Source organism: Argentina anserina, chromosome 1 (genome assembly GCF_933775445.1).
Source record: "Argentina anserina chromosome 1, drPotAnse1.1, whole genome shotgun sequence".
In the NCBI taxonomy this organism is placed as follows: domain Eukaryota; kingdom Viridiplantae; phylum Streptophyta; class Magnoliopsida; order Rosales; family Rosaceae; genus Argentina; species Argentina anserina.
Genome location: NC_065872.1, coordinates 8,728,819 through 8,756,184, shown reverse-complemented (window position 1 = coordinate 8,756,184; position 27,366 = coordinate 8,728,819). Strand labels below are relative to the sequence as shown.

The 27,366-nt window shown below is 38.3% G+C and overlaps 3 protein-coding genes and 1 pseudogene across 5 annotated transcripts; 2 read left to right on the top strand and 2 right to left on the bottom strand.

The window, feature by feature from the left end:
- Positions 1-145: 145 nt before the first annotated feature.
- On the bottom strand, positions 146-6,227 carry LOC126791945 (WD40 repeat-containing protein HOS15). 3 transcript variants are annotated; one of them, XM_050518590.1, is made up of 14 exons: positions 6,045-6,194; positions 5,070-5,215; positions 4,600-4,965; positions 4,150-4,241; positions 3,980-4,026; positions 3,404-3,554; positions 2,725-2,788; positions 2,455-2,613; positions 2,243-2,364; positions 1,718-1,792; positions 1,558-1,611; positions 1,379-1,452; positions 904-978; positions 146-667 (listed from the first exon to the last, which is right to left on the bottom strand). In XM_050518590.1, the coding sequence occupies exons 2-14, from the start codon at positions 5,164-5,166 to the stop codon at positions 448-450; spliced, it is 1,596 nt and encodes a 531-aa protein (XP_050374547.1). In that variant the 5' UTR covers positions 5,167-5,215; positions 6,045-6,194; the 3' UTR covers positions 146-447. The 3 variants fall into 3 exon arrangements, with proteins under 3 accessions (XP_050374547.1, XP_050374439.1, XP_050374499.1); XM_050518482.1 differs by having other exon boundaries at positions 147-667; positions 4,600-4,957; positions 6,045-6,227; XM_050518542.1 differs by having other exon boundaries at positions 147-667; positions 4,150-4,238; positions 4,600-4,957; positions 6,045-6,227.
- A 5,900-nt stretch (positions 6,228-12,127) lies between these two features.
- On the top strand, positions 12,128-13,978 carry LOC126785270 (cytochrome P450 81E8-like). Its single transcript, XM_050511248.1, has 2 exons — positions 12,128-13,053; positions 13,214-13,978. Exons 1-2 carry the CDS (start codon positions 12,160-12,162, stop codon positions 13,820-13,822), a joined length of 1,503 nt encoding a protein of 500 aa, XP_050367205.1. The 5' UTR covers positions 12,128-12,159; the 3' UTR covers positions 13,823-13,978.
- A 2,922-nt stretch (positions 13,979-16,900) lies between these two features.
- On the top strand, positions 16,901-24,382 carry LOC126795071 (cytochrome P450 81E8-like; annotated as a pseudogene).
- Positions 24,383-24,863: 481 nt separating this feature from the next.
- On the bottom strand, positions 24,864-25,886 carry LOC126793586 (uncharacterized). The gene is made up of 4 exons (XM_050520153.1): positions 25,638-25,886; positions 25,463-25,564; positions 25,187-25,342; positions 24,864-25,044 (listed from the first exon to the last, which is right to left on the bottom strand). Exons 1-4 carry the CDS (start codon positions 25,869-25,871, stop codon positions 25,006-25,008), a joined length of 531 nt encoding a protein of 176 aa, XP_050376110.1. The 5' UTR covers positions 25,872-25,886; the 3' UTR covers positions 24,864-25,005.
- Positions 25,887-27,366: the final 1,480 nt, after the last annotated feature.

Genomic DNA, 27,366 nt, shown 5'->3' with positions numbered 1-27,366 from the left:
AAGTTGGCCACTTTTAACCATAAGGTAGTCTGACAGGGAAATAATCTCCAGTTCTTTATCTCCGTTGCGAAATTGAATTTTCATGATTCCAAGGGACTCAACGTCTCAATGTCAAAGGACAACGAGTAGGAAGAACGGCATTTGGGAATTTTCATTCAGTAGCATACCAAAACAGAACTTTTGAGTGTCTCCATTGCAGGCCTATCTAAAATAGGTTACAAACTAAATTAATACAATCCTGTACACACCCCTAACATAAGCCCGGTTGAAAGATGAATAAAGACATGACTCACAAACTAACTGAATGAAGATTAGTGGCAATGCCTCCGTCTGATCTATGGTTAAAAACCAAACCTAATCCAACTAAAAGTACACCTTTTGTCCATCCAAATCAATCCAACAAACTAATCTATGGCTGGAAATCAGCTTAGCAACTTCACTTCAGAATCACATTCTGAAATCCAAAACACAGACTGTATTGTTGGCAAAACACGCAGCAAGTTTGTCACCTTCCTTATTCCAGCAAACTTCAAATATACCGCCATTGCCGGTGTATGTTTTCACAATTTTGCCTTCTTTTAGTGACCAGATATGCAATGATTTATCAAGAGATCCACTGGCCAAATACTCGCCATTTGGGCTAAAGGCGACAGAATAAACAGGATCCCTGTTCATTAAATAGCAGGATTAACTCATAATCTACGAGATATCTTAAAAAAATAATAAGTCAGACTAGTACTAAATGAAACATAACCTCTGTTGTCAATAGGAAATAACTACCAAGTATTAAATGCGTGTCGAGCAAAAGGAGGAGTACACCATGCATTATTAGAAACCAATTTTCTTTTCAAAGAAAACAATTTTCAGCATTATCCTCTCATACGGTTCTGTTAAGTCCAGTACCTGTGTCCATTCAAGCTGTAGAGAAGTCTTCCTAGTTCCACATCCCATAGCTTCACAGTAGAGTCAAATGATGCACTGCACAAGAGCAAAACAGACAGACAACTTAGATACTTAATAAGACAGGAGAAGTTTCTATCTGAGCCAGTTCAGAAATATCTATGTTACATAAGGATTATTTACTCAAGTTTGATGTCAAAATCAGGTTTCAGTACAAAAATTGAAACAGAATGCAACTGCAGGAAAACGAATAAAGATCACTCACAAAAATTCAATAGCAGACAATATGTGGCATGATGTTAAACTATAAATTGATATTGTTTAAAAACAACAGTTGGCCCCCTTGTAAAATCCTGTCTATTGAAAAGAGTTGGAGTTCTTAATGATCAAGTAAAATTATATTGAAGCAATTGCTGAATCTATACAAATCTAGAAAATCCAATACTGTCTCACTTCATCAGGGAAGCAGCATTCTTACCTTGCCAAAACCAACTGCTGGTTGGGGTTGTTTGTTCCTGGCCCTGTTGGACTCCATCGGATAGTGTATATCTCCTGAGATACAGGTTCACAAAGTTCTATGAATCCTTAAAACAAAATTGCAGGAATCTAATTGGAAACCCACAAATCAAACCTTGATAGGACACAGCTGAAGAATACCTTAGAATGCTCTCTTAAATCATGAACATACTTTTCCTGCTTCATGCTCCATATCTACATCATGATTTCATATAAGCAGCATACACAATATATTTGTCAGGAGCATTCAACCCTACAAAATGTTAATTTTAAGTAAAAACTTAAAAACGTAAACAAGTACCTTTGCACTGATATCATCTGAACATGAAGCCAACAGCGTGCCTGTTGGATCCCATTTCACACAATTAACTTCACCCTGAAACAGCCAAATTTAATAGATTAGCTGCAACAAAGAGAAACAATTACCTTAGGTTTAAAGATACGTGCATGGATCAGCCAGTGAAAGCAAAGTTTTTCTAAAAATCCTAGATAGCAATCAAGTGACTCATTTTCTGCCACCTGAGTAAATCCCAGCACCAAAATGTCTGGGTTTTCTACTTGACTGATAACAGGTGATTAAAGTGTGTAGACTTTAACAAAACTAGAGGTATAAGGCTAGGAATGCAAAGATGGGATTTAGTAATTACTTACTTGCACTTGAGCACAAGTATCAACAGAATTCAGGCTTGAATTGGGCGTTGTATATGGAGCTTTAAAAATTTAAGTACACCAAAACCCATTTATCCACCTCTTTAGATTAAGACAAGTATATATAAATAAGAATTAATTTCTGGGTTATCTGAAGGGACAGAGTGTATAAGCATACCTGATGTCCTGCAAAAGTTTTAATAGGACGGTTTTCCCCAATTTTGCATACATATATCATATTGTCTGTGGAGCTCATTGCAAATGACATATTGTTGCGCCAGTCAACATCAAGTGTGGGACCTAAATGATGTAACGAAAGTGTTAAATCACAATGACATCATTTATTTATCATAAAACCAACGTTGATTATTTCATAAAAACAAGAGAGACCTGAATGAAACTCAAACTGTTGCTTCACTTCCTCTGCCTTCACATCCCACACAATTGCAGTTTTATCACAACTTCCCGTAAGTAGATAATCTCCCTTCTTGTTCCATTTTAGTGAGAATATGGGTCCTTTATGTTTATTTAAAGTACTCCTTAGTTCACCTGGTCAAGGATATCAGTTGCATCAAAGTAGGACCTCCAAAAAGATGGTAGATGGTAATCTCAAAATCTCACTGAAACAAGAGGGAACAGAAGATATGATTATCTGTTTACCATTTGTACTCCAAATTCTAGCTTGCCCATCATATGAGCCAGTTGCAAGTAATGTTCCATCTCCCTGCATGGAAAAAATGAATAAATTGTTTAGTATTTTAAATTTTTTATTAAAGCAAATATTTTATTTTTTCCACGGTTTATTCTACATTAGGGTAATAGAATTATTAGAATATAATTAAGAGACAAGAAGTTACTGCACTATTAAAGGCTCCATATAGATAATGTAGCATGCTCAAGACGTGATGGAATGCCTTTGTTTAACTTTTGCTAAAAAGAGGGATTGATTTTGCAACATCTTATGAAGATGTTACTACTGGAAACAAAGAAAACTTGTTGCACCATTAATCCTTTCATGTATTAGGTTCATGTTTAACGGCCTGGTCTTCCCTACATAACAACCATGTATTCACGGAGCCAACAAAAGTTTACACATTTGGCTCAGGTCAATGCTTTTGGCTGTGATGCGTGTACTCTTTAAAGTTGGCATTATCATTCTCTTATATACTAACCATGCTATATACATCTGCTTTAACAAAGAACATAAAAGAAACTTGTTGATTTTCTAGCACTCGAAACTCAAAACAACACTCATAAGGAACATCCACATGGCAAGCAAATATATTACATGAAAATTCATAGGCCTTATCATAAAATTAAGCATAGTAAGAGGACTTACATTCCAATCAAGAGTCGTGACATCTTTACTCTTTTCATTATTTCTACCCTTAACATGCTTTAGGACCAACACATTTAAGGCACCATTTTGCAGACCAGATCGAGAGCTTCCATCTGGAATTGGCCAAATGCGAGCCGTAGAATCTCCAGACCTAGAAGTAATAAACCAAATGTGAAAAACGGGGAAAGGGGAAGGGTGGTGGGGGAATATATAACAAAGTTTGCAAATTGCATCTCAAATAGTGTGGTAGCACCATGGGTGCAACGGACCCATAGTCTGGTAAGCATTACAGATAGAAAGATTATCCCAGATCACCAAATCATGTCAATCTTAAGCAATGGTACATTTTGTGAAAATAATAACAAGCAGAGATAGTTTAAAACTAAATCTATTACAATCTGAAGAGACAATGGCTTAATATATGCAAACAAATGTAACATAAAAGATAAATTGCCAAATGATAAGAAGGGCCAACATGTTGCCAGACATTGTTCAACCTAGTGACAACACATAGCCGAGAAAGTGATTGATAATGATAAGGAAATAGATATGGACAATTTATTTCATTTCACCAACCCAGATGCAAGAAGAGATCCAGTTGGACTCCAAGCACAAGCACAGACCTAATGAAGACAGAAAAAGATATAAATTGTTAAAGAGAGACATGGATGAGGAAAAAAAAAGTTAAACTAAGAGAGAAAATAACCAAGGTACATAATGCAAGGAAGTAAAAAACATGCTCCAACCTCAGATGTATGGCCTTCTAAAATGGTCACATCAGAACTAGGAATTTCACATGCCTGAGATGTTGAAGCTGGCGAGATATCCATCAGTTCTGCTGCAACAAACATAAGAATGACTACCATTGGGGACCATTGAAGCAAAAATAATGACAAATTGCAACTCTACTACGTAAGTTAAAAAACTTGCACGTTATAATAGAATTGAACAAAAATTTGATTGTACGTTTCAAACCCACCAATTTATTTCATTAATAATCCATAACTTGGGGGACAATTGCTCCAATCAAAGCGTGAATAGCAACTAGTGATAAAAGAAGAGAATTACTTTTTAGCTGTCCCATCCAAACTAAGGACCATTGTTGGCTTCATCTAGTGTTTATTCTAAACTTAGGCAAATCTCCATGAATTAGAAGGAAAGAGAAAAGAAGATGTCTACAGAAAACATTCATTTACCTCCCGAAGCTCCATTCCCTTCGTGTTTGCCATTGGCTTTTTCTTCCTGTTCTGCAACCTTATCTCTGTCGTTGTGGCCCTCATGATGCTTTTCTTGCTCCTTGTTCTTTTCTACCTCCTTATTCTTTTCTACCCTCTCTCTGGCCCTTTCAAACTCCTTCTCCCTTTCTAGTCTTTCCTTTTCTCTTACTCGTGTGCGCTCTTCTTCATGTTCTCTCTCAAGTTCTTTGTCCTTATCTCTTTCCTTCTGCAAATTTTTCTTTCTATCTTTTATCAATTGGCGCAGTTGATTAACATCATTTTGGATGAGATCTAAAGGTTGTAAAAGTGAGAAATCTTCATCCACCTCTGCATCACTCTGGCAAGCTTAAAGGAAACACTGATTAGCACACATTCAGAGTTGTGCATACAAAATTTAACATAAATGGCCAAAATTAAAACATCAATAGGAACGAACTGAGAATACTAACATGACTCAAGTTGGCTTCCATCTCCAAGTACTGAAGTCCTTTTTGAACAAATGTAATGAGAGCACCAGGTGGAATCAAATTTCCATCTATAGTGCATTTGTTAATACTGGCCTCATATCCTAGAGCAAAAGCTGAGTGTGTGAAACCTGCATAAGTGATTTCAAAGAAACTAGGTAAACAAAAGAATCCACTGCAACAAAACCAGCATTCTAAGGGCTTTATCGTTTTACTCAAGTTTTTTGATAACAAATGTAGCCATATGTATGGATGAGCATCTGCATTTCCATCAGAATCCATAAGATTAGTCCACACCTTTATCCTACTATTGTATGTAATACAAAATTTATGCTCTACTTCTCCAACTGCTTTCCTTATTGGCTGTGTATTACATACCACTAGTTCTCAAAATGATAAAATTTTATTTACTGACCAAATTCAGTTTGTCTTCCTTTCAATAAAAGCACAGAAATCGCAAAATGAGAGAGCATTACATTATTATACTAGTGATAATAACACAGTTGCAGTCCGTAAGAAAATAATAGTACGAAAACATGAACAAAACCGAGAGCAGAACCTTTCACAGCTTCAACTAACACTTCTCAGCACCATGACAACAGAATTCAGCTTCATAATCTTAATATTTAGGTTTATCACAAACATTATAGCAGCTAGCGCAATTCGAATACTACACACAGCTAAATTACACATATTAAAGTCTCCGGATCTATAAGTTCCTACTCATAACCAGCTGCCAATTCAAATTTTATCACACAGTTTTAATTAGGAACCCTAATTCTGTAAAACTGAGCAGCTCGGCAGAAGAAATTGGAAAGTCAAATTCTCAGTACTGCGCTAGTAAACCCTAGCATGCCAGAATCTAATTCCTACATGAAAACCTAAAGCCAGAGCCAAATTTATGGAGAAGAAGAAGCAGCGTCGAAGAAACTGTAGGGTATGAAGAGAAGAACAGCATACCTGATTCCTGAAGATAACGGAAGACGAGGAAATTGAGCTCGACGGAGGTGATGGAGGTCATCGTCGGAAAAAAAGTCGCCGGCGGCTACAACAGTGAGATGAGAGGTCCGAAATTAATGTGGTTTTTAGAGATGGAGAGAACCAGGGAAAAGTGTGGGCAATGTGTTTGCAGGAGTTTCGAGGACCTCTGAAGAATTTGCCTTCTTTTAATTATTTTATTTTTTTATTTGATGGATTTTTATTTTCATTTATTTAGTGATAATGTGAGAATTTTATTTTGCTTTCTTGGGTCTGATTAACAGTCACTCCAGTTGCGACATCTGGTGGAGTGGATCCGTACCCTTGCGGTGATCCGGGATATAATTTTACCCTCCCAAGTTAAAAAGACACAACCAGCCCTATAGGATGACACGTGTGCCTTGCTTTTGAATGAATGTCACATTCTTCGATCCATGTGTGGTGGAAGAGATTTACCTATATTTTGAAAGTGAAGGCTCAGAATTATTTGGATCCGGATCCTCTCCTAATCTATTCCCAAAATGAGCTGCCTAAGCTTCTTCTGAAACAATGACATGTGTCCAATACAGATCTAAACAGCTGTTATCTTCTCTCAATTTTCTAAGAGTCCTCCTCTGTATCTCTCCTCTACTTGCTCCAAATGTGAGTCTGAACAACAATCTTCTTCTTTAGTGGGTATGATTTCTTCAGGAAAAGACTTCCAAGACTTGCAGACACAAAATTATCAAAAATTGGATGGATGGTTTGATTAAGATGGTGGATTGGCAGGTACGATTTCTTTCGGAAAATACCCCAGTCAATTCTGGAGGACAAGAATACCAAATCTCAATTCTCAACAACTAAAGCTCTCAAACTCAAACCTCAGCAATTGCATTGAATTGGAACTGGGGACGAAAATGATGAACTTATATATATAATCTCATCAAAACCCATTTTGATTTCACTGTGTTGTTGCATATATTGGTGCTTATTAGAATTTGGGGGTGTATGAAGCAAAGGAAGAGAGAAACCTGTATCTGGGAGGGAGAAGAAGAAGACGAAACAGTGAACAAAAAGAGAAAAAAGAAGGGCACGTGTATTGATTGGGAGGAAATATGAGGAAAGAAACTGAAATGTGGGATTTGACCGTTCGATTTGATAAAAACACGTGTCATAATCTTATGCAAAGATTAGGTAGCTCAGCTTGGGAATAGATTAGGAGACATCCGGATAAAATAATTCGGGTCTGGTGGTTTTTATGATTAGTGTCACGTTGTGGATTTGCCCAAGAGATTAGTTGGTTGTTTATTCTCATTTGTTTCGAAAGAAAAAGAGGACAGTAATTTAGAACTTAAATGTCATAATTATTGGGTTCAATGGTGGTGCAACTATTATTGGCGGGTTCTTGATTCAGCCGAGTGATTAGTTTGTTGAGAGTGTATTCGGTGCTTCAGCAGTGTGCATACACCGGGCAAAGTACGTGCTCCACGTGATTTTTAAAATTAACATTCGTTTGTCTCTGTTTACTCAAAAACAAGATAAAAATATTAAAAACATTACAAAATTATAGTCGTCTTGTTCTCGACTCCTCGTTAGAACCTTATCGGAAGCTCCGACATCGGTCTTTAAGTTTTTTTCGTTCAATCTGTGATAAGCCCAATCCTTTTCTATTTGTTTTGAATTTGATTCCTCTTTGAATTGCCGTGATTTGAACCTATTCCTTCCCAGGGCTCTTCTGTTTTGCATCTATTGATGTCCACACTGCAATTGTATTCCTCCAGCGACTTCTTCTCTATCCTAGGCGAAGAGGCGACCACTTAGAAACCCAAAATGAAATCTGGGCAGAATGAAATTAACCTGCTCGAAGATTACACCTCGTGCTCAACTCGGACATCGAGTCACTGTTCTTCCCTCTTTACTTTCTTGGATTTCTATACATCTGAACCTTCACATCTCTGAGGTGTTTATGTTATGAATTCATGCTTGAAAAGTTGATTTAGCTTTGCATGTTGGCTTTAGGACTGATCGAGGTAGGTAAAGCTCTGAACTCTTCTCTCACCAAAGTCTTCTTTGTTCCTCAACATTATTTTACTCTGCTTTTGATCAACACCAAAAAAAACTTCCTTTTTTTCCGAATTCCCCCAATTTCTAGAACCCTAATTTTTTCTGGGTTCATTGATTTTTAATAAAATATTTTGGTGCCTCCGTATCCTCATCTTTGATTCTATATGTGATTCTAACCCAAGATGAATTGAAGAAAATCGCAACGTACAAAGCCGGGGCATGGTTCTCGGCCTCCTCCCTTCAAAAAAGAGCACAGGCGAACGACCAAAAGAGGGAGCTCCGCTTTAGGATTTTTTTTCCGTCGAGGCTTGAGGGTGAAAACGAAGAAAGGTGTGTTTAGTCGACAAATGTTGACTGTTAACTAAGCTAATAGCTTCTTAAAATTTTAACACTAATCTAATAGCTATAGATTCATAGTATTCATTTACATAAAATTTAGACTAAGATGACCTTGATATCAGTGAAACATTGAACGGTGTCTGCACTCGGGCGCATACAATCCGTTTCCTAGTTTGTTATATATTCTCATTTTCTACCCACAATAAAACAAAAAGACTTCTTATAAAAAAGTTACGCACCAACTCATAATAAAAGTGAAAGTGCTTATAGTGAGAATCGAACCTTGGTCATCCAAGGCACCTAACAACTCCTCAACTATTCTAACAGATTCAGTTTTTGTTATATTTATGCACACTTTAATATATATAAGTTGAGAAACTCATGATAAAAATAAAAATGCTTCTGGTGAGATTCGAACCTTGGTCATCCAAATGATCCAACAAATCCTCAACCATTCCAACAGATTCAGTTTTTGTTATATTTATGCACACTTTAATATATATACACATCTAAATACTTTCAAATTTTTAAATTATTTTTTTAATAAATATATATATATATTAAAATAATTTTAATTGACGTGTCCGTGTCCAAAAAAAATTTTATATACCGTGTCTACGTATCGAATCGTGTCCGTGTCCGTGCTACATAGCATTCCATACATGAAATTAGAAAAAAATCAGATAAGATTTCAAAATTAAAAAAAGTCATATTCCTAAATCTCTTATTGCGTTGCCACTAAAGTTGGAAGTATTTACAAGAATGCCACTATAGCTTTCTCTTCGCCTGTAACAATGGAGGAGGTGCTGATAACCAGCGCATAAGAGTTAGGATGCACCTGAAGAAGCTTTTGAGCGAGATCAATTGAGATGAGCCCTGCGCTGCATCTCATTCCACCTAGATTGTAACTGACTATGTTCCCTCGAAGCTGGTAATGGTTGATAACCATGGCAGAAAACGACGGAGTTGGATTGAACAAACGGTAGTTGACAATAAGATTCCAATATCCTTGGGCTTGACAGATGTCCTGGCAAAAAGCTCGTCAATGGCACCATATATCAGTGCCTCAGCTTCTTTCATTGAGGGATTTGGAGGAATGTTGAGTACAACCTATGGAACATATGTTGAATCACCAAGGCTAGATCTCTCAAGGATCCTTCTCTAGAATTGTAGATTATCCTATGTGAACGAACCAGTCATCGTAGACTGACCCATAAAAATCTTTTTCGTACATTTTCGAGTTTCTCCTCTGTGAACGAAATTTTGTGTTGTGACAGATGATGTGATGAGTAGTGTGACAGCGGGTGTGACAACATCTGTGATATGATCTATGACAACATTTGTGACAGGATCTGTGACAGCATCTGTGATAGGTAGTGTGACAGCGGGTGTGACAGAAGCTGTGACAACATATGTGACATCATCTGTGACAGGATCTGTGACAGGTAGTGTGATAGCGGCTGTGATAGGTAGTGTGATGGCATGTGATAGTAGGTGTGACAGTGGCTGTGATATGTGTGACAACGGGTGTGATATGTAGTGTGATAACGGGTGTGATAGGTATTGTGATAGGAGGTGTGACAGTGGGTGTGACATCAGCTGTGATAGGTAGTGTGACAACGGGTATGATAGGTAGTGTGATAGCAAGTTTGACAGTGAGTGTGATAGCGACTGTGATAGGTAGTGTGACAGGGGTTGTGACAGAGGAATGTGTGTGACAGTGGTTGTGATAGGAGGTGTGACAGTATGTGTGACAATTAGTGTAAATAGATAGTGTGACAGCTTCTATGACAGTGGGTGTGATAGCGGTTGTGACATGAGGTCTGACATACCTAGAGAAAATGTGGAAATATGCGAAATTTTGTTAAAATTCAAATGAGATTGGTATAAGTATGCTTAGAATGAAGAGAATAGCTAGAATTAGGGAACCTTGAGCTTCGGTTTCGCCGGAATTGCTTGGAGCACCTCCATCGATGGCGGCAACCCTTTGGGATGGTTGTTGTGCATTGTACGGTTGGTTGATTCTGAGTTGGTAGTATATCAAATGAAAGAGGGGAGCGAGATCTTTCTAACGGTACCAATTTCGTCAAAATCTATCGCCGGACGAGATAGTTATGGCCGAAATTATAGAAAAAAAAGGAAAAAAAAAAGAAAAAGAGTAAAAAGGACAAAACAGTCTAGAAAATATTTTTAAAGTGTTTTTTTTTCTAATTTTATTGACATTTTTCTAATTTCCATTTAAATGTGATAAATTTTTTATAATTAATTCATAAGTAGTGACTTTGTTTTAATATAAGTTGGGAGATGATACATTTTTATAATTTTCCCTAAAAAGAAGGAATTTACAAGTTTAGGTTCAGAATTATTTAATCTAGTGGTATAACTATTTTTGTGATTAGTGACAGAGATTGTGGATTCGACCGAGAGATTAGTTGGTTCTCTATTCGTCTATTCACATTTACTTGATAAGAAGAAAAACTATATCGAGATTGAGCCTTGAGGTGTCTTGGTGTACAATGGCAAGTTTACACCAAACTCAACCATTCTCAATGATTCCACTACTGTAGGTAGTGCAGGTTCAAATGCCATGGACTGTTCTCAACGGAAAGAAAAGAAAAAAGTGGACACTTGACAACCCTAAGTTCGGATTGTAAGGACTTTGATGCAGATGCATAAATTAACTTGGAACTGGAGAGGAAGAGTCCCACAGGCAGTATCTCCAACTCTCCAAGTTTAATTTGTTGACGCATCACGTATTCAATGACGCACTGACTAACAAAAACAAATACACTGACGCAGTGGTGAGCGTCATTATCCAAAATAAGACGTCATCTTCGACTGACCAAGTACAGATGTAGCACCAATATTACTGAAGGTTAACACGCTATGGATTTGAGATAATGGAAGTCAACTATGTGTATGCAACTTTATCAACAAAAACAAAGGATTAGACATGCTTTGTCGATAGTGATCCGATGCATGCTAATGATGCTATGCAACAACTCATTTTGAAGTTCAAAGTAAAATCAATGATAGCTCTACGAATCAATTTTTTTTACACGCACACCCTCTATAATAAATGACGTTATTTTAATTATCAAAAATAATTTAGTTTCAAATCAATCATGTATGTATTATGTTTTTTAATCTAAACCATTTATACTACATATAAAATGCACATCGTGCGCCGGAAATATTCTATAATATCAGGTGCAACATGTATTAGAGTACTATAAAATCTTTTATGGGCGGACATTCACATTATCTAATATTCTAAGTTAAGTGACTTTTAGTTTTTTTGCATTTTAATTTAATGTCAATCTCAACAATCACACCCAACTCTAAATTGTATAAAAAACCCAAATTGATACTCATCCATGAAGCCGTAAATTAATGTGAGAACACAACAAAACAAAGATCGATACACCGGTTCGTGGATAAGTAATAAATGTGTCTATTGTCACTTACTGAATTTGCTATCACTATCCAAGTTGATATTGAGCACTCTTAGAAGACCTAAAGAAAATGAAACACATCTTATCTGTAGAATGCAGAGCCATATATGCATATCAAATTCCAGAATCCTCTACCTAAAGTTCTGCATCCACGTAAATATTTATATCGTCTTTACTTGCGCACTACTACTACGTAAGATATCAACCTTTCTTCCCTTATAAATAATCACTCCCAATACCTTCTTATCTCATAATCAACCATGGAAGACATTTGGTTCTACACTTCTCTGTCACTCATTTTCCTCCTCTTAATTACCTTCAAGTTCATTTACCAATCCAACCGCCGTCTTTACAAAAACCTCCCGCCAACCCCGTCTTCACTACCAATCATCGGCCACCTCCACCTTCTTAAACCCCCAGTCCACCGCACCTTCCACCGCCTCTCCCAAACCTATGGCCCCATTTTTTCTCTCTGGTTCGGCTCCCGCCGCGTGGTCATAGTCTCCTCCCCCTCCGCCGTCGAAGAATGCTTCACCAAAAACGACATCGTCCTAGCTAACCGACCTCGACTCCTCCTCGGCAAGCACATCGGCTACAACTGGTCCACCGTCGTTGCCTCACCCTACGGCGACCACTGGCGCAACCTCCGCCGTATTGGCGCCATCGAGATCTTTTCATCCCAACGTCTCAACATGTTTTCCAACATCCGAAAAGACGAGGTCAAGCACTTGATCCGTAAGCTGGCTCAGAACTCCAGTTCAGATGACTTCTCGAAGGTGGAAATGAAGTCCCTGTTTAACGAGCTCACCTTCAACAACATAATGAAGATGGTGGCAGGGAAGAGGTACTACGGGGACGACGTCGACGTGTCTGAAAAAGAGGAGGCCAAGCAGTTCAGGGAGATCATGAGGGAGGCTTTGTACTACGGTGGGGCGGCGAATCCGGCGGATTTCTTACCCATCTTGAATTGGGTCGGAGCTGGTGGATACGAGAAGAAGGTGACGGAGTTGGGGAAGAAGACCGATGCGTTTCTTCAAGGTTTGATTGATGAGCATAAAGGAGTTAAGAAAAACACCATGATTGATCATTTGCTTTCTCTCCAAGAGTCACAGCCTGAGTACTACACCGACCAAATCATCAAGGGGCTGATAGTGGTAAGTAGCTCAAAATTCTTTCTTACACTAACTATAAATAAGGGCTTTGGAATTAGACATACGTGGTGTTTATCAGCATTATATGTAGGCAAACTAAGATACGCGGAAAATTTGCAACCGACTATATATGGGCATGTCTTAATCGTAGTTTCATATTCAGGTATTGCTATTGGCGGGTACCGATACATCAGCAGTGACATTGGAATGGGCCATGTCCAATCTTCTTAACCATCCACATATGTTGAAGAAAGCTAGAGCGGAACTAGATTCACATCTTGGTCCGGATCGCTTAGTGGACGAGCCTGATGTCTTAAAACTGCCCTACCTAAAAAGCATTGTTTCCGAGACTCTCCGTCTCTACCCGGCAGCTCCACTTTTACTGCCACATTTATCATCCGAGGACTGCACCATTGGTGGGTTTGACTTGCCACGGGACACAATGGTGTTGATTAATGCATGGGCTATACATCGAGACCCTGCGGTGTGGGAGGATCCTGAAAGCTTTAAGCCGGAGAGATTTGAAAGAGGTGAGGATGAGTCGCACAAGCTAATGCCGTTTGGGCTTGGACGGAGAGCTTGCCCCGGAGCAGCCCTGGCACAACGTGTGGTTGGCTTGACTTTGGGATCGTTGATACAATGCTTTGAATGGGAGAGAGTTGATGAGAAAGAGATTGATATGACTGAAGGTAAAGGACTCACTATGCCTAAAGCGGTGCCCTTGGAAGCTAGGTGTAAGGCACGTCCCATTGTGAACTTTGTTCTTACTTAATCTATCGATGAAATGTTCAATATATGTTGATGATGCTGTTCTGGTGAATCTATTTGGGAAATGTAATAGAAATCCAAACTTTGTTGTTGTTTGTTCCTCTATCTTTGCATGTAACTGTGTAAGGTTTTTGCATATTTACAAGAAGAGTACTCCCAGCTGGCTTACTTGTCATCTTGCCCTAATTAAGTAAATAATTTGAAAACCTCAACAAATTGTACATGGATGACCATTGAAATTGGCTTTGTCTACTATACATTGATGCATGTTATGCATGTCAAATCATGCGGTTGATAAATATATATTATTTTTCTGATCTTATTCATAAAATAATAACATGTACAAAATTTAGAACACGTAGCATGCATTGATGTATACTCAAATTTTTCATTAAGAACCAGGAATAGGTAACAATAGACTCAAGCGCAGTGGTGGAGCAATTTGTGAATCAGGTAATTGACTACTAGAGAGGTGGCAGTTGAAGGAATACAACGTAATGCAGAGGTGGTGGCTACGTACGGTGGTGGCTACTGAGCAACTCAATGCACGAGAACTCAACAAGAATATTTCTCAAGGTGATAACAACATTATAACTAATGATTCAGCTCAAGTGTATATTAGCTAAATGCCAGTGCGGGTGTTAGTCCTGAGTTGCCTCCTGGTTTCACCCCAGAGAATGCTTGTTACCATGAAAATATATCAGCTTGCTCTAAATATATGAAAAATTATACTAACATCTCATATCCGACGGTCGATATTGTTTTGTAAGTGGGGTCAGAAAAATAATATCCGTTGTCAACCGTCGAATTAGAGGTGGCAAATAGGCCGGCCTATTTATTTATCGTGCCGGGTTCGGACCGGCTCATTTACTTAAATATTAAGCCCGACCTGGCCCACGGCCCAAGCCCATGTCGGGTCGGGCCCGGGCAAAAAAATAGTCGGTTCGACCCATTAGTATTATATGACACAAGTAAAATAAAAAATATTATGTATTTAGAATATTTGTTTTATATCACTATTTAGAAATAGTAAAATAAATAAAATACTACAACACATTTCATAATTTTATTTCTAAAACGTTAAGTATGTCAAAAAAGAATGATGTTTTCTTCACTACTTTGATAATATTTGTGAAATATTTTAGTTAAAATAATAATTAAGAGATTTTAATTTTAAAAGTCTAATATTCAAGTTTAATAATGATAATTGTTTAAATATTTATATAAACAATATTAAATTATGTGTTTAATGGGGTGACCCATGAATTTATCATGTCCGGGCCGTGCCAAGCCCATGGGTCAAAATATCTCGGCCTGGCCCGGCTCATTACAATAACGGGCTCGGGCCGTGCTGGCCTGAGCACGGGCTTTTAGGCCAATTTTCCACCTCTACATCGGATGTAAGATGTATAGCATACATTGATACATAATAGATTAACCCTAAATATACAATTTAAAAACCTCAAAAGTCTCTAAGTTTTTTTTTTGGAGAAAATTCCAAGTTGAAAATGGACTCTACTATAGGAAAAGAGCAAAAGATTGGCACGGCTATTTGAAAATTCACGGTATTTATTTCTCCCAATCTCAAATACAAGGACCTAGTACTCTCATGCATCTGTCCTTATAAATATGTACTAACTATCCCTAGTGATGTACTCGTATTATCCTATAATTATATGCATCATATCCTTAGTTTATTTATTTAGTTCTCTAATTTATGATTGATTTATGTTATTTTAGTGTGTTTTTAGGTTTGTGTCAAAGATAGAAGAAAATTGGCTAAAATTAGCTAATAAAGATTAAATGGCGATCAATTCTTCATTGTCAGAATATGTCTGTGCAAAACGTTCAACTTTGCCGAGCTACTGTAAGAGTTCCAGATTGAATCAGACCATAAGGTTTATACCTTTGAAAATATACGAATGTCTATTTTTTGTAAGATTTTACGGACCTTGATTTCGATACTCTTAAGAGTAAGTTATGATAGTTTAAGTGACGAGATATCAGAGCTGAAACCTACTCGGGTTCACTAGCATTCACGGAGAACTCAAATTTCATAGCACAAATGCATCAATTTCAATACATCAAGGTCAATAATTCAGATGAAGATGAAAATATTACATGAATTCATACTTTTACAAATGATATTTCAAGATTGTCCAATTTCATATCAAGTTAAGAGTCTGAAACCAAGTCTTACAAGGAAACTGAATTCAAAAATGAGCAAAAATCTTTCCTATATAAAGGAGTACGAATTTCATATGAGAGGGGGTCTCTAGAGCACAATGTAGACGCCAAAAGAGCAGAGACCATCCATCTATTTTCCCTATTCCATTCTTTTATGTTTTTTGTTATGTTTTCCTTTGTTAAACCTTTTTCTAGGGTTATGATAATGTCCTATCATGATTGTTTATGTAGTTTGATATTTTATTGATGAAATTATAGTTTCTTTATGATGAATTCTCAGTCACTATTTGAATTGATGCTTTATGTTTAAGTTCTTTGATTGATCACCTTAGGACTTTACATCTAGTAATTAGAAGATGAATTTGAGGCGTACCTGCAATATAATTCAACTTAGCTTCTTGTGAATTACATTATTGTCGTACCTGAAGTAATGGTTTGCATGACTCTCTTGTTTTCTAGAATGTAATGAGTCTTTCATGTTAAATTTATGTTGTACCTGGATAGATTGCATGATAGGATATATGGCATTTGCCGTACTTGGAGAGTATCAAATACTTAAGGAAAACTATGGTCTAAGTGCCATACTTGGACTTAGATATGGGAATTGTCATCTAGAGATACAAAAGAATCCATTAGTTGCATTGATACATAAATAAGATTGTTAGTGGTTGATTTTGATACCCTAGGTTCTATCTTGTTTGTTTCTTTTATAATTTGTAATTTGAAAACCTAAAATCTATGTTCTTAATTTAGATCAATTAAGTTATGATTAAATCGATTTTCAATCCCTAGTTAGAACGACCTCGTACTTGCACACTTTACTAACGACGATTCGTGCGCTTGTGAGTTTTAATTAAAATTTCACAATACCTAGAACCTAACAAACCAAGCAACAATGGAAGATTTTATGTTGTTCACCTTTATGTCTCTCACCTTCATTCTCTTCATCTCCAATTTCCTCGTCTCCAAACGTCCACAATACGTCAACTTCCCACCAAGTTCACCTTCACTTCCGATCATTGGCCACCTCCACCTCCTCAAACCACTAGTCTGCCGCACCTTCCATCGCCTCTCCCAAACCTACGGCCCCATATTCTCTCTCCGATTCGGCTCCCTCCGTGTGGTCATAGTCTCTTCCTCCGCGGAAGTCGAAGAATGTTTCACCAAAAACGACATTGTCCTTGCCAACCGCCCTAGGGGGCTCATCGGGAAGGACATCGGCTACAACTAGTCCACCATTATCTCATCCCCTTACGACGACCACTAGCGCAACCTCCGCCACATCAGCGCTATAAAGATCTTCTCATACTAATGCCTCAACATGTTCTCCACCGTCCGCAAAGATGAGGTCAAACACTTGGTCGCAGGCTAGCTAAGAATTCAGGTTCTGGAAATTTCTCCAAGGTGGAAATGAAGTCCATGTTCAATGAGCTCTCTTTCAACATCATAATGACAATGGTGGCGGGGAAGAGGTACAACGCCGACGATATAGCAGACTCGCACAAAGAGGAGGCCACAAAGTTTAGGCAGATCACAACCGAGGTTCTCTCTTCCGGCAGCATGTCGAATCCGGCGGAATTATTCCCCGTTTTGAAATGGGTTGGGATTGATGGGCATGAGAAGAAGATGAAGGAGTCGGGAAAGAGGAGTGATGCGTTTCTTCAAGGTCTCATAGATGAGCATAAAGGAGTAAAGAGAAACAACATGATCAATCATCTTTCTCTTCAAGAATCACAACCCGAGTACTACACTGATGAAATCATCAAAGGGCTTATTATGGTTAGTACTTAAATTCTATCAATCATACTGATAAGAGTTTCTATTTCTTTGAATCTCTATTGCCAAAAAATGTTTCCATTTTTTAAATAAAATAAACAATTGAAAAAAATATTTTTAGTTCAAAACTAATTATTTACTCTTTTTCCCCAGGTATTAGTACAGGCGGGCACTAACACATCAGTTGTGGCACTAGAATGGAATATGTCCAATCTTCTCAGCCATCCTCATGTGTTGAACAAGGCTAGACTCGAAACGGACTCTCATCTCAGTCCAGATCGCTTGGTGGATGAACCCGATGTCACCAAATTGCCATACCTGCAAAGCATTATTTTTGAAACCCTCCGACTTCATCCGCCGCCGCTTTTGGTGCCCCATTTTTCATCTGAAGATTGCACCCAAGGGCATAGCTACATGGACGTGAGAGGGGTCACTTGACCCTGCTCACCTTGTTGACAAACTCTATTATGTCTAGTTTTTGCTTGTTTGTAAGAGAAAATAGCTCATATGACTCAACTTCCCCCTTCTAAATCAATTAAAAAGTTTATGTAAACCAACTTATGACACCTTATTGTAAGAAATAAATGTGCTTCTTTTACTTGGAAAAAAAAGTGTTTCTTTTGATTTGTTCATCTCATGCACACTTCCTACTATTTTTTGTTGCCCTGAGGAATATCCTTCTGATAGGGCCAGTCCCTCCTTAATGGAGGTGAGAAAACTATGTGATATTCACATGAGTAAATCAAGCACACCTATTGATTTGGTGATCCATTAATTGATGAAGCTGATTATGTTGAAACTTGGAGCAGGCTTTGTTGAAGGTAAGAAACAAAACTACAACCTTAGGGTGGTAAGTGACTGATTTGTTTGACAAAAAAAGAAGAATGCATTGATGAACATGCCAACATTGAGCATGAATCAAGGAAAAAGATTGACTTTGCTTCCATGCATGTTACATGCAAATGCATGAATTGCACAAAAATGTTTGCCTATATAAAGACATGAGAAGTGGTGCAATAAACATAGAAGAACAATAATGGAGAGATCATATTGTGTGTGATCAAGAGTGAGAGATAGAGAGAAAACTCCAAGTATAGAGTTTTGTGTGTGTAGCAAAATAAAGTGTGTGAGAGTGTATCCCTTCAAGTGTGAGTCTTGAAGTAGTGTTTCTCTCGGTGTAACTTTTCTTCGTAAAGTGGAGGTTCTTTATTGTTGTTACCCGTGGACGTAGTCACTTTGCCGAACTACGTTAAATTCTGGTGTTCTCTATCATTTTTATTTTCCGCTTGTGGTTGTGAGTTATTTCGATTTTCATATTACAGTTCATACTTCCGCATTCCCCAACAGTGGTATCAGAGCTCCTGGTTCTGACTGGGAACTGCTAGAATGGAAAGATCACGGAGTACCATGATCAGACTCAACCACTCCAACTAGATTATTTGGAAGTCGAGAATGGAGGATATTCTCTATTGCAAAGATTTGCATGAGCCGATCGAGGGAGACAATGCCAAGCCAAGTGAGATTTCACCAACAATTTAGACGAAGATGAACTGCAAAGCCATCGGTCATATTCGTGAATGGGTGGACGATAGTGTGTTTCACCATGTTGCCAATGAAACCAGTGCACATGAGCTTTGGTTGAAGCTAGAGTCCTTATTTGAGAAAAAAAAAACTATTGCCAAGAAAACTTTTCTTATTAAAGAGCTCGTCAACATGAAGTATCAGGAAGGCGTTCGAGTAACCGAGCACCTCAACAACTTCCAGAGTGTACTCAATCAACTAGCCACGATGGGCATGAATATTGATGATGAGCTACAAGCGTTGCTCCTGCTCGGGTCGTTACCAGATAGCTGGGAGACATTTGTTGTTACTGTAAGTAATTTTGCTCCTAATGGTGTATTATCTATGGAAAATATTAAAGATAATATGTTGAACGAAGAAACAAGAATGAGTTCTTCATCAAGTTCAGAAAATGGTCAATTCTTCATTGCAGAGAGGAGAGGAAGGAGCAAAAGCAAATGACCCAGAGGTCACGAAAGGAGTATGAGCAAATCCAGAACAAGGTTCAGCGGAAAGTGTCATCATTGTGGTTTTCCAGGCCACATGAAGAAAAATTGTAATAAATTGAAGCGAGAATTCAAAGAAGCGCGAGAAGATGCTACTCATCAACAAAAGGAGGACACGAACAATGTTGCTGCTACGGTGTCTCATGATGAGTGTGAGTTCCTATCACTTGGAGGTGAATGTCTACTAGTAGATAATCCTAGAGTTCAATGGATCATTGATTTTGGAGCCTCATTTCATGCCACCTCTCACGTAGAGTTCTTCACTACATACAAAGCATGTGACTTTGGTAAAGTGAAAATGAACTATGATAGCTACTCCAATATTGCTGGGATTAGAGATATTTCCTTGTAAATAGATGTAGGCTGTGAGTTATTGTTGAAAAATGTGAGACATGTTCCTGGTCTACGTCTCAATCTTATGTCAACTGGTGTACTTGATCGACAAGGCTTTCATCATCATGGTGGTGATGGAAAGTGAAAGCTTACCAAGAGATCTCTTGTAGTTTTCAGAGGGAAAATGTGTTGAACACTCTACGAGACCTATGGAAAGATATGCAAGAGTGAGCTGAATGCAGTCGAGGAATTTTCTCCAAGTTTGTGGCATAGACGTCTTGGCCACATGAGTGAGAAAAGACTGCAGTTGTTGGCAAAGAAGTCGCTAAATCCTGTTTCCAAAGGTAACTCAATAGACTCTTGTGATTTTTGTTTATTTGGTAAGCATAAGAAAATTAGTTTTTCAAAAACTTTCACTAGGAAAGAAAATCTTCTAGATCTTGTACATTCAGATGTGTGTGGTCCGATGGAAGAAGAATCATTAGGTATGCATAAGTATTTGTTACTTATATCAATGATGCTTCACGAAAGGTTTGAGTTTATTTGTTGAAATCCAAAAACCAAGTGTTCCAGACCTTTACAATTTTCCACGCTATGGTGGAAAGGGAGACTAGAAGAAAATTGAAGTGCCTTCGCAGTGACAATGGCGGAGAGTACATATCGCACGAATTCAGAGATTATTTTGCAAAGCATGACATCAGACATGAGAAGACAACTCGTGGCATCCCTCAACATAATGGCGTAGCAGAGCGGATGAACCGTACCATTATGGAGAAAGTCAGATGCATGTTAAAGATGACCAAATTGTCAAAAGGATTTTGGGGAGAAGCTGTGAAGACTGCGTGCTACCTTATCAACAAAGCACCGTGTGTAACTTTGGAATTTAAGACTCCAAATGAAGTCTCGACTGGGAAAGATGCATCATACTCAAATTTGAGAGTATTTGGATGTAAAGCATTCACACTTGTATTCAAGGAGCAGAGGAAAAAGCTGGATGACAAGGCAACACCATGCATATTTGTCTGCTATGGTGAAGAAGAGTTTGGCTACCGGTTGTGGAATCCAAAGATGAAGAAATTCATAAGAAGCAGAGATGTGGTGTTCCATGAAGACCAATCTATTGCAGATTTCGACAAAGAGGTACTACCAAATGCAACAAGTGATAGTCGCATTTATGATTCACCGTTGCAGCAAGAATCCAACGTTCGGCAGCAAGGTGATAAAGTTAAAAATGTACCTGACACGGGAGATGTTGAAGTCAAAGATGAGGGGGAGCTTGATCAAGGGGAGCAGCATGTGAATAATCAAGCAGTTGTTCATAGAAGCACCAGGAGGCAAATTTCATCCACCAAGTATCCATCATCTCAATATATTTTTGTGACTAATGATAGAGATGATCCTTATGCAAATTACATTCTTTTAACCAGTGACGGAGAGCCTGAAAGTTACAGGGAAGCAAAGATTCATCAAGACCACGACAAATGGAGACTAGCCATGGAGTCTGAGATGGAGTCTTTACTAAAGAACGTCACCTATGAGTTGGTGAAGCTTCTTAAAGGCCGAAAATCACTCAAGAATAAGTGGGCGTTCAAGTTAAAGTGAGATGATAATGAGAAACTGACAAAGTTCAAGGCTCGCTTAGTTGTCAAAGGATTCAGCCAGAAAAAAGGAATTGATTGATGAGATTTTCTCACATGTTGTCAATATGTCTTCGATTAAAGTCATTTTGGGCATGGCTGCGAGCATGGATCTAGAGGTGGAGCAGATGGACGTGAAGACTGCATTTCTTCATGGTGATTTAGATGAAGAAATATATATGGAGCAAGTAGAAGGCTTCGAAGTAAATAGAAATGAGCATATGGTTTGCAAGTTGAAGAAAAGCCTGTATGGATTGAAGCAAGCACCAAGACAATGGTCCAAGAAGTTTGACTATTTCATGGTGAGTCATGGGTGTAAGAGAACATCAGCAGATCCGTGTGTTTATATTCAACAACCCGCTTGTAATTTTATCATCTTACTACTTTTATATAGATGATATGTTAATTGTTGTCAAAGATACTGCTACGATTCAACAGTTAAAGACATATTTATCAGAGTCCTTTGATATGAATGATTTGGGACTAGCAAAGCGGATTTTAGGCATGGAGATTGCCCGCGATCGTGGGAACAATAAATTGTCGAGAAGGTACTAGAGCGTTTCCACATGGAGAAAGCAAAACCAGTTGCTACTCCACTTGCTAGTCACATGAAGTTCAGCTCAAAGCAGAGTCATATGAGTCAGAAGAAGGACGAAGAAATGACAACAATGCCATATGCCTCAGCAATAGGGAGCTTGATGTACGCGATTATTTGTACTAGACCAGACATAACACATGCAATTGGTGTTGTTAGCAGATTCTTAACTAATCCAGGCAAGAAGCACTAGAATGCTGTCAAGTGAATTCTGAGATACTTGCGGGGAACTTCAAATATGAGTCTATGTTTTGGAAGTGGTAAGTCTGAACTAGTTGGCTACACAGATGCAAATATGACCGGGGATATTGACACGAGAAAGTCCACATCCGGATACATGATCACGTTTTCAAGGGGAGTTGTCTCGTGGAAATTCAAAGCTACAAAAATATGTTGTTTTGTCAATTACAGAAGCAGAGTATGTTGCAGTTACGGAAGCGTGCAAAGATATTTTGTGGTTGAAGAGATTCCTACAGGAATTGGGTCATACGCAACAAGAGTTTGTCTTGCATTGTGACAGTCAAACCACAATTCACTTGAGCAAAAATTTTAGTTTTCACTCGAGGTCGAAGCACATTGATGTGAGGTATCACTGGATATGTGATGTGCTGGAAGCTAAGAAAATGCTGCTGAAGAAAATTCATACAGACAAGAACAATTCAGATATGATGACGAATTCTCTACCGAACGAGAAGTTTAAGTTCTGTAGAAACGCGTCCAGAATGGCGCATCCCTCCATCTAAGTCAGAATGAGGAGATTGATAGTGTCAGTCCCTTCTTAATGAAGGTGAGAAAACTATGTGATGTTCACATGAGTAAATCAAGCACACCTATTGTTTTGGTGATCCATTAATTGATGAAGCTGATTTTGTTGAAACTTGGAGCAAACTTTGTTGAAGGTAAGAAACAAAACTACAACCTTAGGGTGGTAGGTGGTTGATTTGTTTGACAAAAAGAAGAATGCATTGATGAGCATGCCAACATTGAGCATGAATCAAATAAGAAGATTGACTTTATTGACAAAAAAGAAGAAGAAAATTAACTTTGCTTCCATGCATGTTACATGCAAATGCATGAATTGCACAAAGATGTTTGCCTATACAAAGACATGAGAAGTGATGCAATAAACATAGAAGAATAATATGAGAGATATCATCTTGTGTGTGATCAAGAGTGAGAGATAGAGAGAAAACTCAAAGTAGAGAGTTTTGTGTGTGTAGCAAAATAAAGTGTGAGTATATTCCTTCAAGTGTGAGTCTTGAAGTAGTGGTTCTCTCGGTGTAACATTTCTTTGTATAGTGGAGATTCTTTATTGTTGTTACCCGTAGACGTATGCACTTTGTTGAACCACGTTAAATTTAGGTGTTCTCTATCATTTTTATTTTACGCTTGTGGTTGTGAGTTATTTCGATTTCTATTTTACAGTTCATACTTTCGCATTCCCCAACATCTTCATGCTAAAATATATTCATAGATGATCGTTTATCTGTGGATTAATCTAGGGTATTTTAAAACCATACGGTTTATTATCAATTTTAACTTAATCAACTAGCTATATATGTCAATTTGACCCCTCTCATCTATATTTCTAGCTACGCTACTTATTGCACCATTGGTGGGTTCGATGTGCCTCGTGACACCACGAAAATGGTTAATGCATGGGCAGTACATAGAGACCCGGAGTTATGGGATGATCCCGGAAGCTTTAAGCCGGAGAGGTTCAAAAGTGGGGAAAGAGAGTCTTACAAGTTCCTGCCATTTGGACTGGGAAGAAGAGCTTGTCCTGGAATGGGTCTTGCCCAACGTGAAGTTGGCCTAACTTTAGGTACATTGATTCAATGCTTTGATTGGGAGAGAGTAGATGATGAAAACGTTGATATGACTGAAGGCAAAGGAGTCACCAACCTAAAGCTGTGCCATTGGAGGCTTTGTGTAGAGCACGTCCAATTGTGAACAAAATTCTTACTTGAGCTGTAGGTAAACATTCAAACTCTAGCTGTTGAACAAGTAAATATAGGTGGAGAAGAGGAATAATGTATTTGTACATGCCCAATATATATAGGGGATAGGGTTGGTAAAGATATAAAATATCGTAGTTTGATTGGTTATTTCTTGTGATTCTTCCATTTATATATGGCAATTCAAGCTCTACGACTCTATGTCGTCTCCTGGCGACCACTACAGCTGAAGTAACTCTTAAGTTGGTGTGTATAACACTGAAGGTGAACTCAAATCTCACGTCATATGAGGTTTGAGGCAAATAAAAGTCGCAGTGAGGTAGTAATCTTTGAGATTGCCTCGTTTGATTATTAGCTGTTTTGAGAGTTTGAGCAAAATAACTGGTTAAGTGCGCATTCCAGAGACAAAAGTTTGTCTACTATGGAAATGGATAAGAACACGATAAAGTGGTGCTTATCTTCACAGGCCTATTTTTAATGTGCAAGATAAAGATCTTGAAGCTTGTCTCAAATTCATACTCATCTAGTCCTTATTGACAGTGAGCCATAACTATGAGTCTAGGACAACATTTCATATTCATTAAACAAAAGGTACATTGATGCAACACAGGTTCTGTCCAGATCTAAAACAGCTTTCAGCTCTCGCTTCGATTTGGCTTCGAGGAAATGAAGACCTGGCCGATGATCATGTAGAACAAATAAACATGAAAATAAGGAACATTAGCACTTCTACAATTTCAATTAGACACTTAATTCTTGTCAGTTACAAACTTACAATCACTAATAATGATAATAGCAATGACTCTAAATCCATACCATATCTTCATCAGTCTTAGGAATCCAGTCATTTGTTGCCGGATTGCTTCTGAAACCACTCTGCACTACACCAGTTGAACCACCATGAATTCCAATCAACTGTATATCGTAGCTTCCCTCTTCTTCCCTCTCCACCCTTATAAACCCAGTTCCAGTCTGTCCATGATCATCATATCCAGACTCAAATCAAACCTTCATAACCAAACCCCTCTACGTACAAATATTTTGGAAAATAAAATAAATCAGAGAGCAATTGACAGTTTGATTAGAACATACCTTGTGATGCTGTTTGTCAATAGAATTCAATTCCTTGTAATATTGGGTGTCCACAAACTCATCTTGTACCATGGTGTTAGCTTGCTCATCTGAGATTATGACCTGTAATATCGAAACTCCATTAACTACAGAATCCTTAAAAAAGAAAACGACGAGTCGGAGACTGGTTACTGACATGGGACTGAGACTGAAGAGTTCGAAGCTTGTGAAGCTCAGGAATATCGGGTTGGTCAACGACGGAGAGAGCTGGAGTTGGGGAATCGGGTTCGCTTCGATTCGGCTTGATGGGTCGCTTTGGGGCTGCAGAGTCGAACTGAGCTTTGATCTGGTTAGCGATCCTGAGCTGTTCGTCGGCATCCAACACTTGGTCGCTCCGACTTGGCTTCGTCACCGTCCACTGACCCACCATCTTGTGCTAGATTGTTTGTTTCACTTCGTTTTCTTGATGGGGCTCTTTATTTATATGTTGTCCTGTGTATAAAGCGAGGCAGGAAGGCAGTAGTAAGCCAGTAACTCAAAACCATGGGCTAGGCTAATCCATGGGCGTAGGCAATAGGGGCGAGAGGGGTCAGCTGACCCTTTTCACAATAATCATTCAATTGTTGATAAGCTGAACTTCCCATATAAATCAATAATATAGTTGCTTAATGACCCTCCTAAGAAATGAATACAATTAATCCTCTAGGTTATATCTTTGGTCTCCTTTGCTACTGTTACACAACTCCTCTCTCAATTCTTATAATATGGAGCAAAACACAAGTTACACAACTAATATTCATACAAAATCCATACTAGGTATTCTAATAGTCATTCATACTTTGTCATAAGCATCACTAGTTTAGGAACGCTTGTATGAGAATAATGACATTAATGAGATAATAGTATTGCACAAGTCATCAGATATCAAACTTCACTCGGAAGTGTAACTTCTCTGATTATCATTATTTCATTTGGGGTCATATATTTTGTGTTTTGACTTGCTCTATTATAGTATTTTTACATGCATTGTGTTATCTTCGAATGGTTATTGGTCTAATTTCTCATATATAAATATCTCATTTCGGAACCAAATCAGGTGGAGTTCGGGATTACTGTTTTTATGCCATGCCCTAGTTTTGACCCTTCTAAATGAGAATCCTAACTACGCCACTGGGCTAATTGGAGTACTTACTTGTAAGTCGATACTGGTTGCACACTAGTTACCTTGATGGCAAGAAAGAATAAAACAGTATCAAACTTAAAATGTTTTTTTTTATGGAATCCACTAGGATTTTATATAAAATGAATGATTGAATAACCATTACATACTTCTCTTGCTGTCGTGTAGCTGACAAAAGGTCTTGGGCTGAAACTCAAACTTATTACATATAACATAGGTCTATTATTTAAGAGTTAACCCCGAATTAAAACATAAATAAAATAAAAAGAAACATACTTTACGACTTATAGAAGTATAATAATAGGCTAGAAAAACATTTAAGTTCCTTACCCTTAAAAGGGCCATCCTCCCTTAAAAAAGGGTCATCCTCAGCAAAAACACCCAAGGCTGGGCCTTGCATAGCCCATCCACTAAGGCCAAGTCCAGACTAGAGCCCGAAGATCTAGATCCAGAACCAACCCAGTGGGATTTAATATATTTTCCTCCACCACGCCAGACTCGGCTCCACCACCAAAGAACACCGATCATGATCACGAAGCCATCTTATCGGTGCCGAGAGCCCCTACACAAGGCACCCACAAGCCCCGCATAGCACAATCTCTAGTGCATCTCGATCCGGAGGGCGAGAAGTGTGCATACCAGCAAGCTCACATCCGCCTTCATCCCTGTCATGCCCAAACTAGGGAAGAGGACATTCCCCGCCATCCCGATTTGCAATCTAGGGAAGAGGACACTCCATGTCGCT

Excerpts from the sequence above, each read along its gene's own strand:
- LOC126791945 (XM_050518482.1), bottom strand. The coding sequence starts at position 6,105 with ATGACCTCCATCACCTCCGTCGAGCTCAATTTCCTCGTCTTCCGTTAT. Across the intron at positions 4,027-4,149 it reads TAGAAGGCCATACATCTGAG|GTCTGTGCTTGTGCTTGGAG; the intron begins GTTGGAGCATGT and ends TGTCTTCATTAG. Across the intron at positions 979-1,378 it reads CAGCAGTTGGTTTTGGCAAG|TGCATCATTTGACTCTACTG; the intron begins GTAAGAATGCTG and ends GCTCTTGTGCAG.
- LOC126785270 (XM_050511248.1), top strand. The coding sequence starts at position 12,160 with ATGGAAGACATTTGGTTCTACACTTCTCTGTCACTCATTTTCCTCCTC. Across the intron at positions 13,054-13,213 it reads TCATCAAGGGGCTGATAGTG|GTATTGCTATTGGCGGGTAC; the intron begins GTAAGTAGCTCA and ends TTTCATATTCAG.
- LOC126793586 (XM_050520153.1), bottom strand. The coding sequence starts at position 25,871 with ATGGTGGGTCAGTGGACGGTGACGAAGCCAAGTCGGAGCGACCAAGTG. Across the intron at positions 25,343-25,462 it reads TTGACAAACAGCATCACAAG|ACTGGAACTGGGTTTATAAG; the intron begins GTATGTTCTAAT and ends GATCATGGACAG. Across the intron at positions 25,045-25,186 it reads CTAAGACTGATGAAGATATG|GTCTTCATTTCCTCGAAGCC; the intron begins GTATGGATTTAG and ends ATCATCGGCCAG.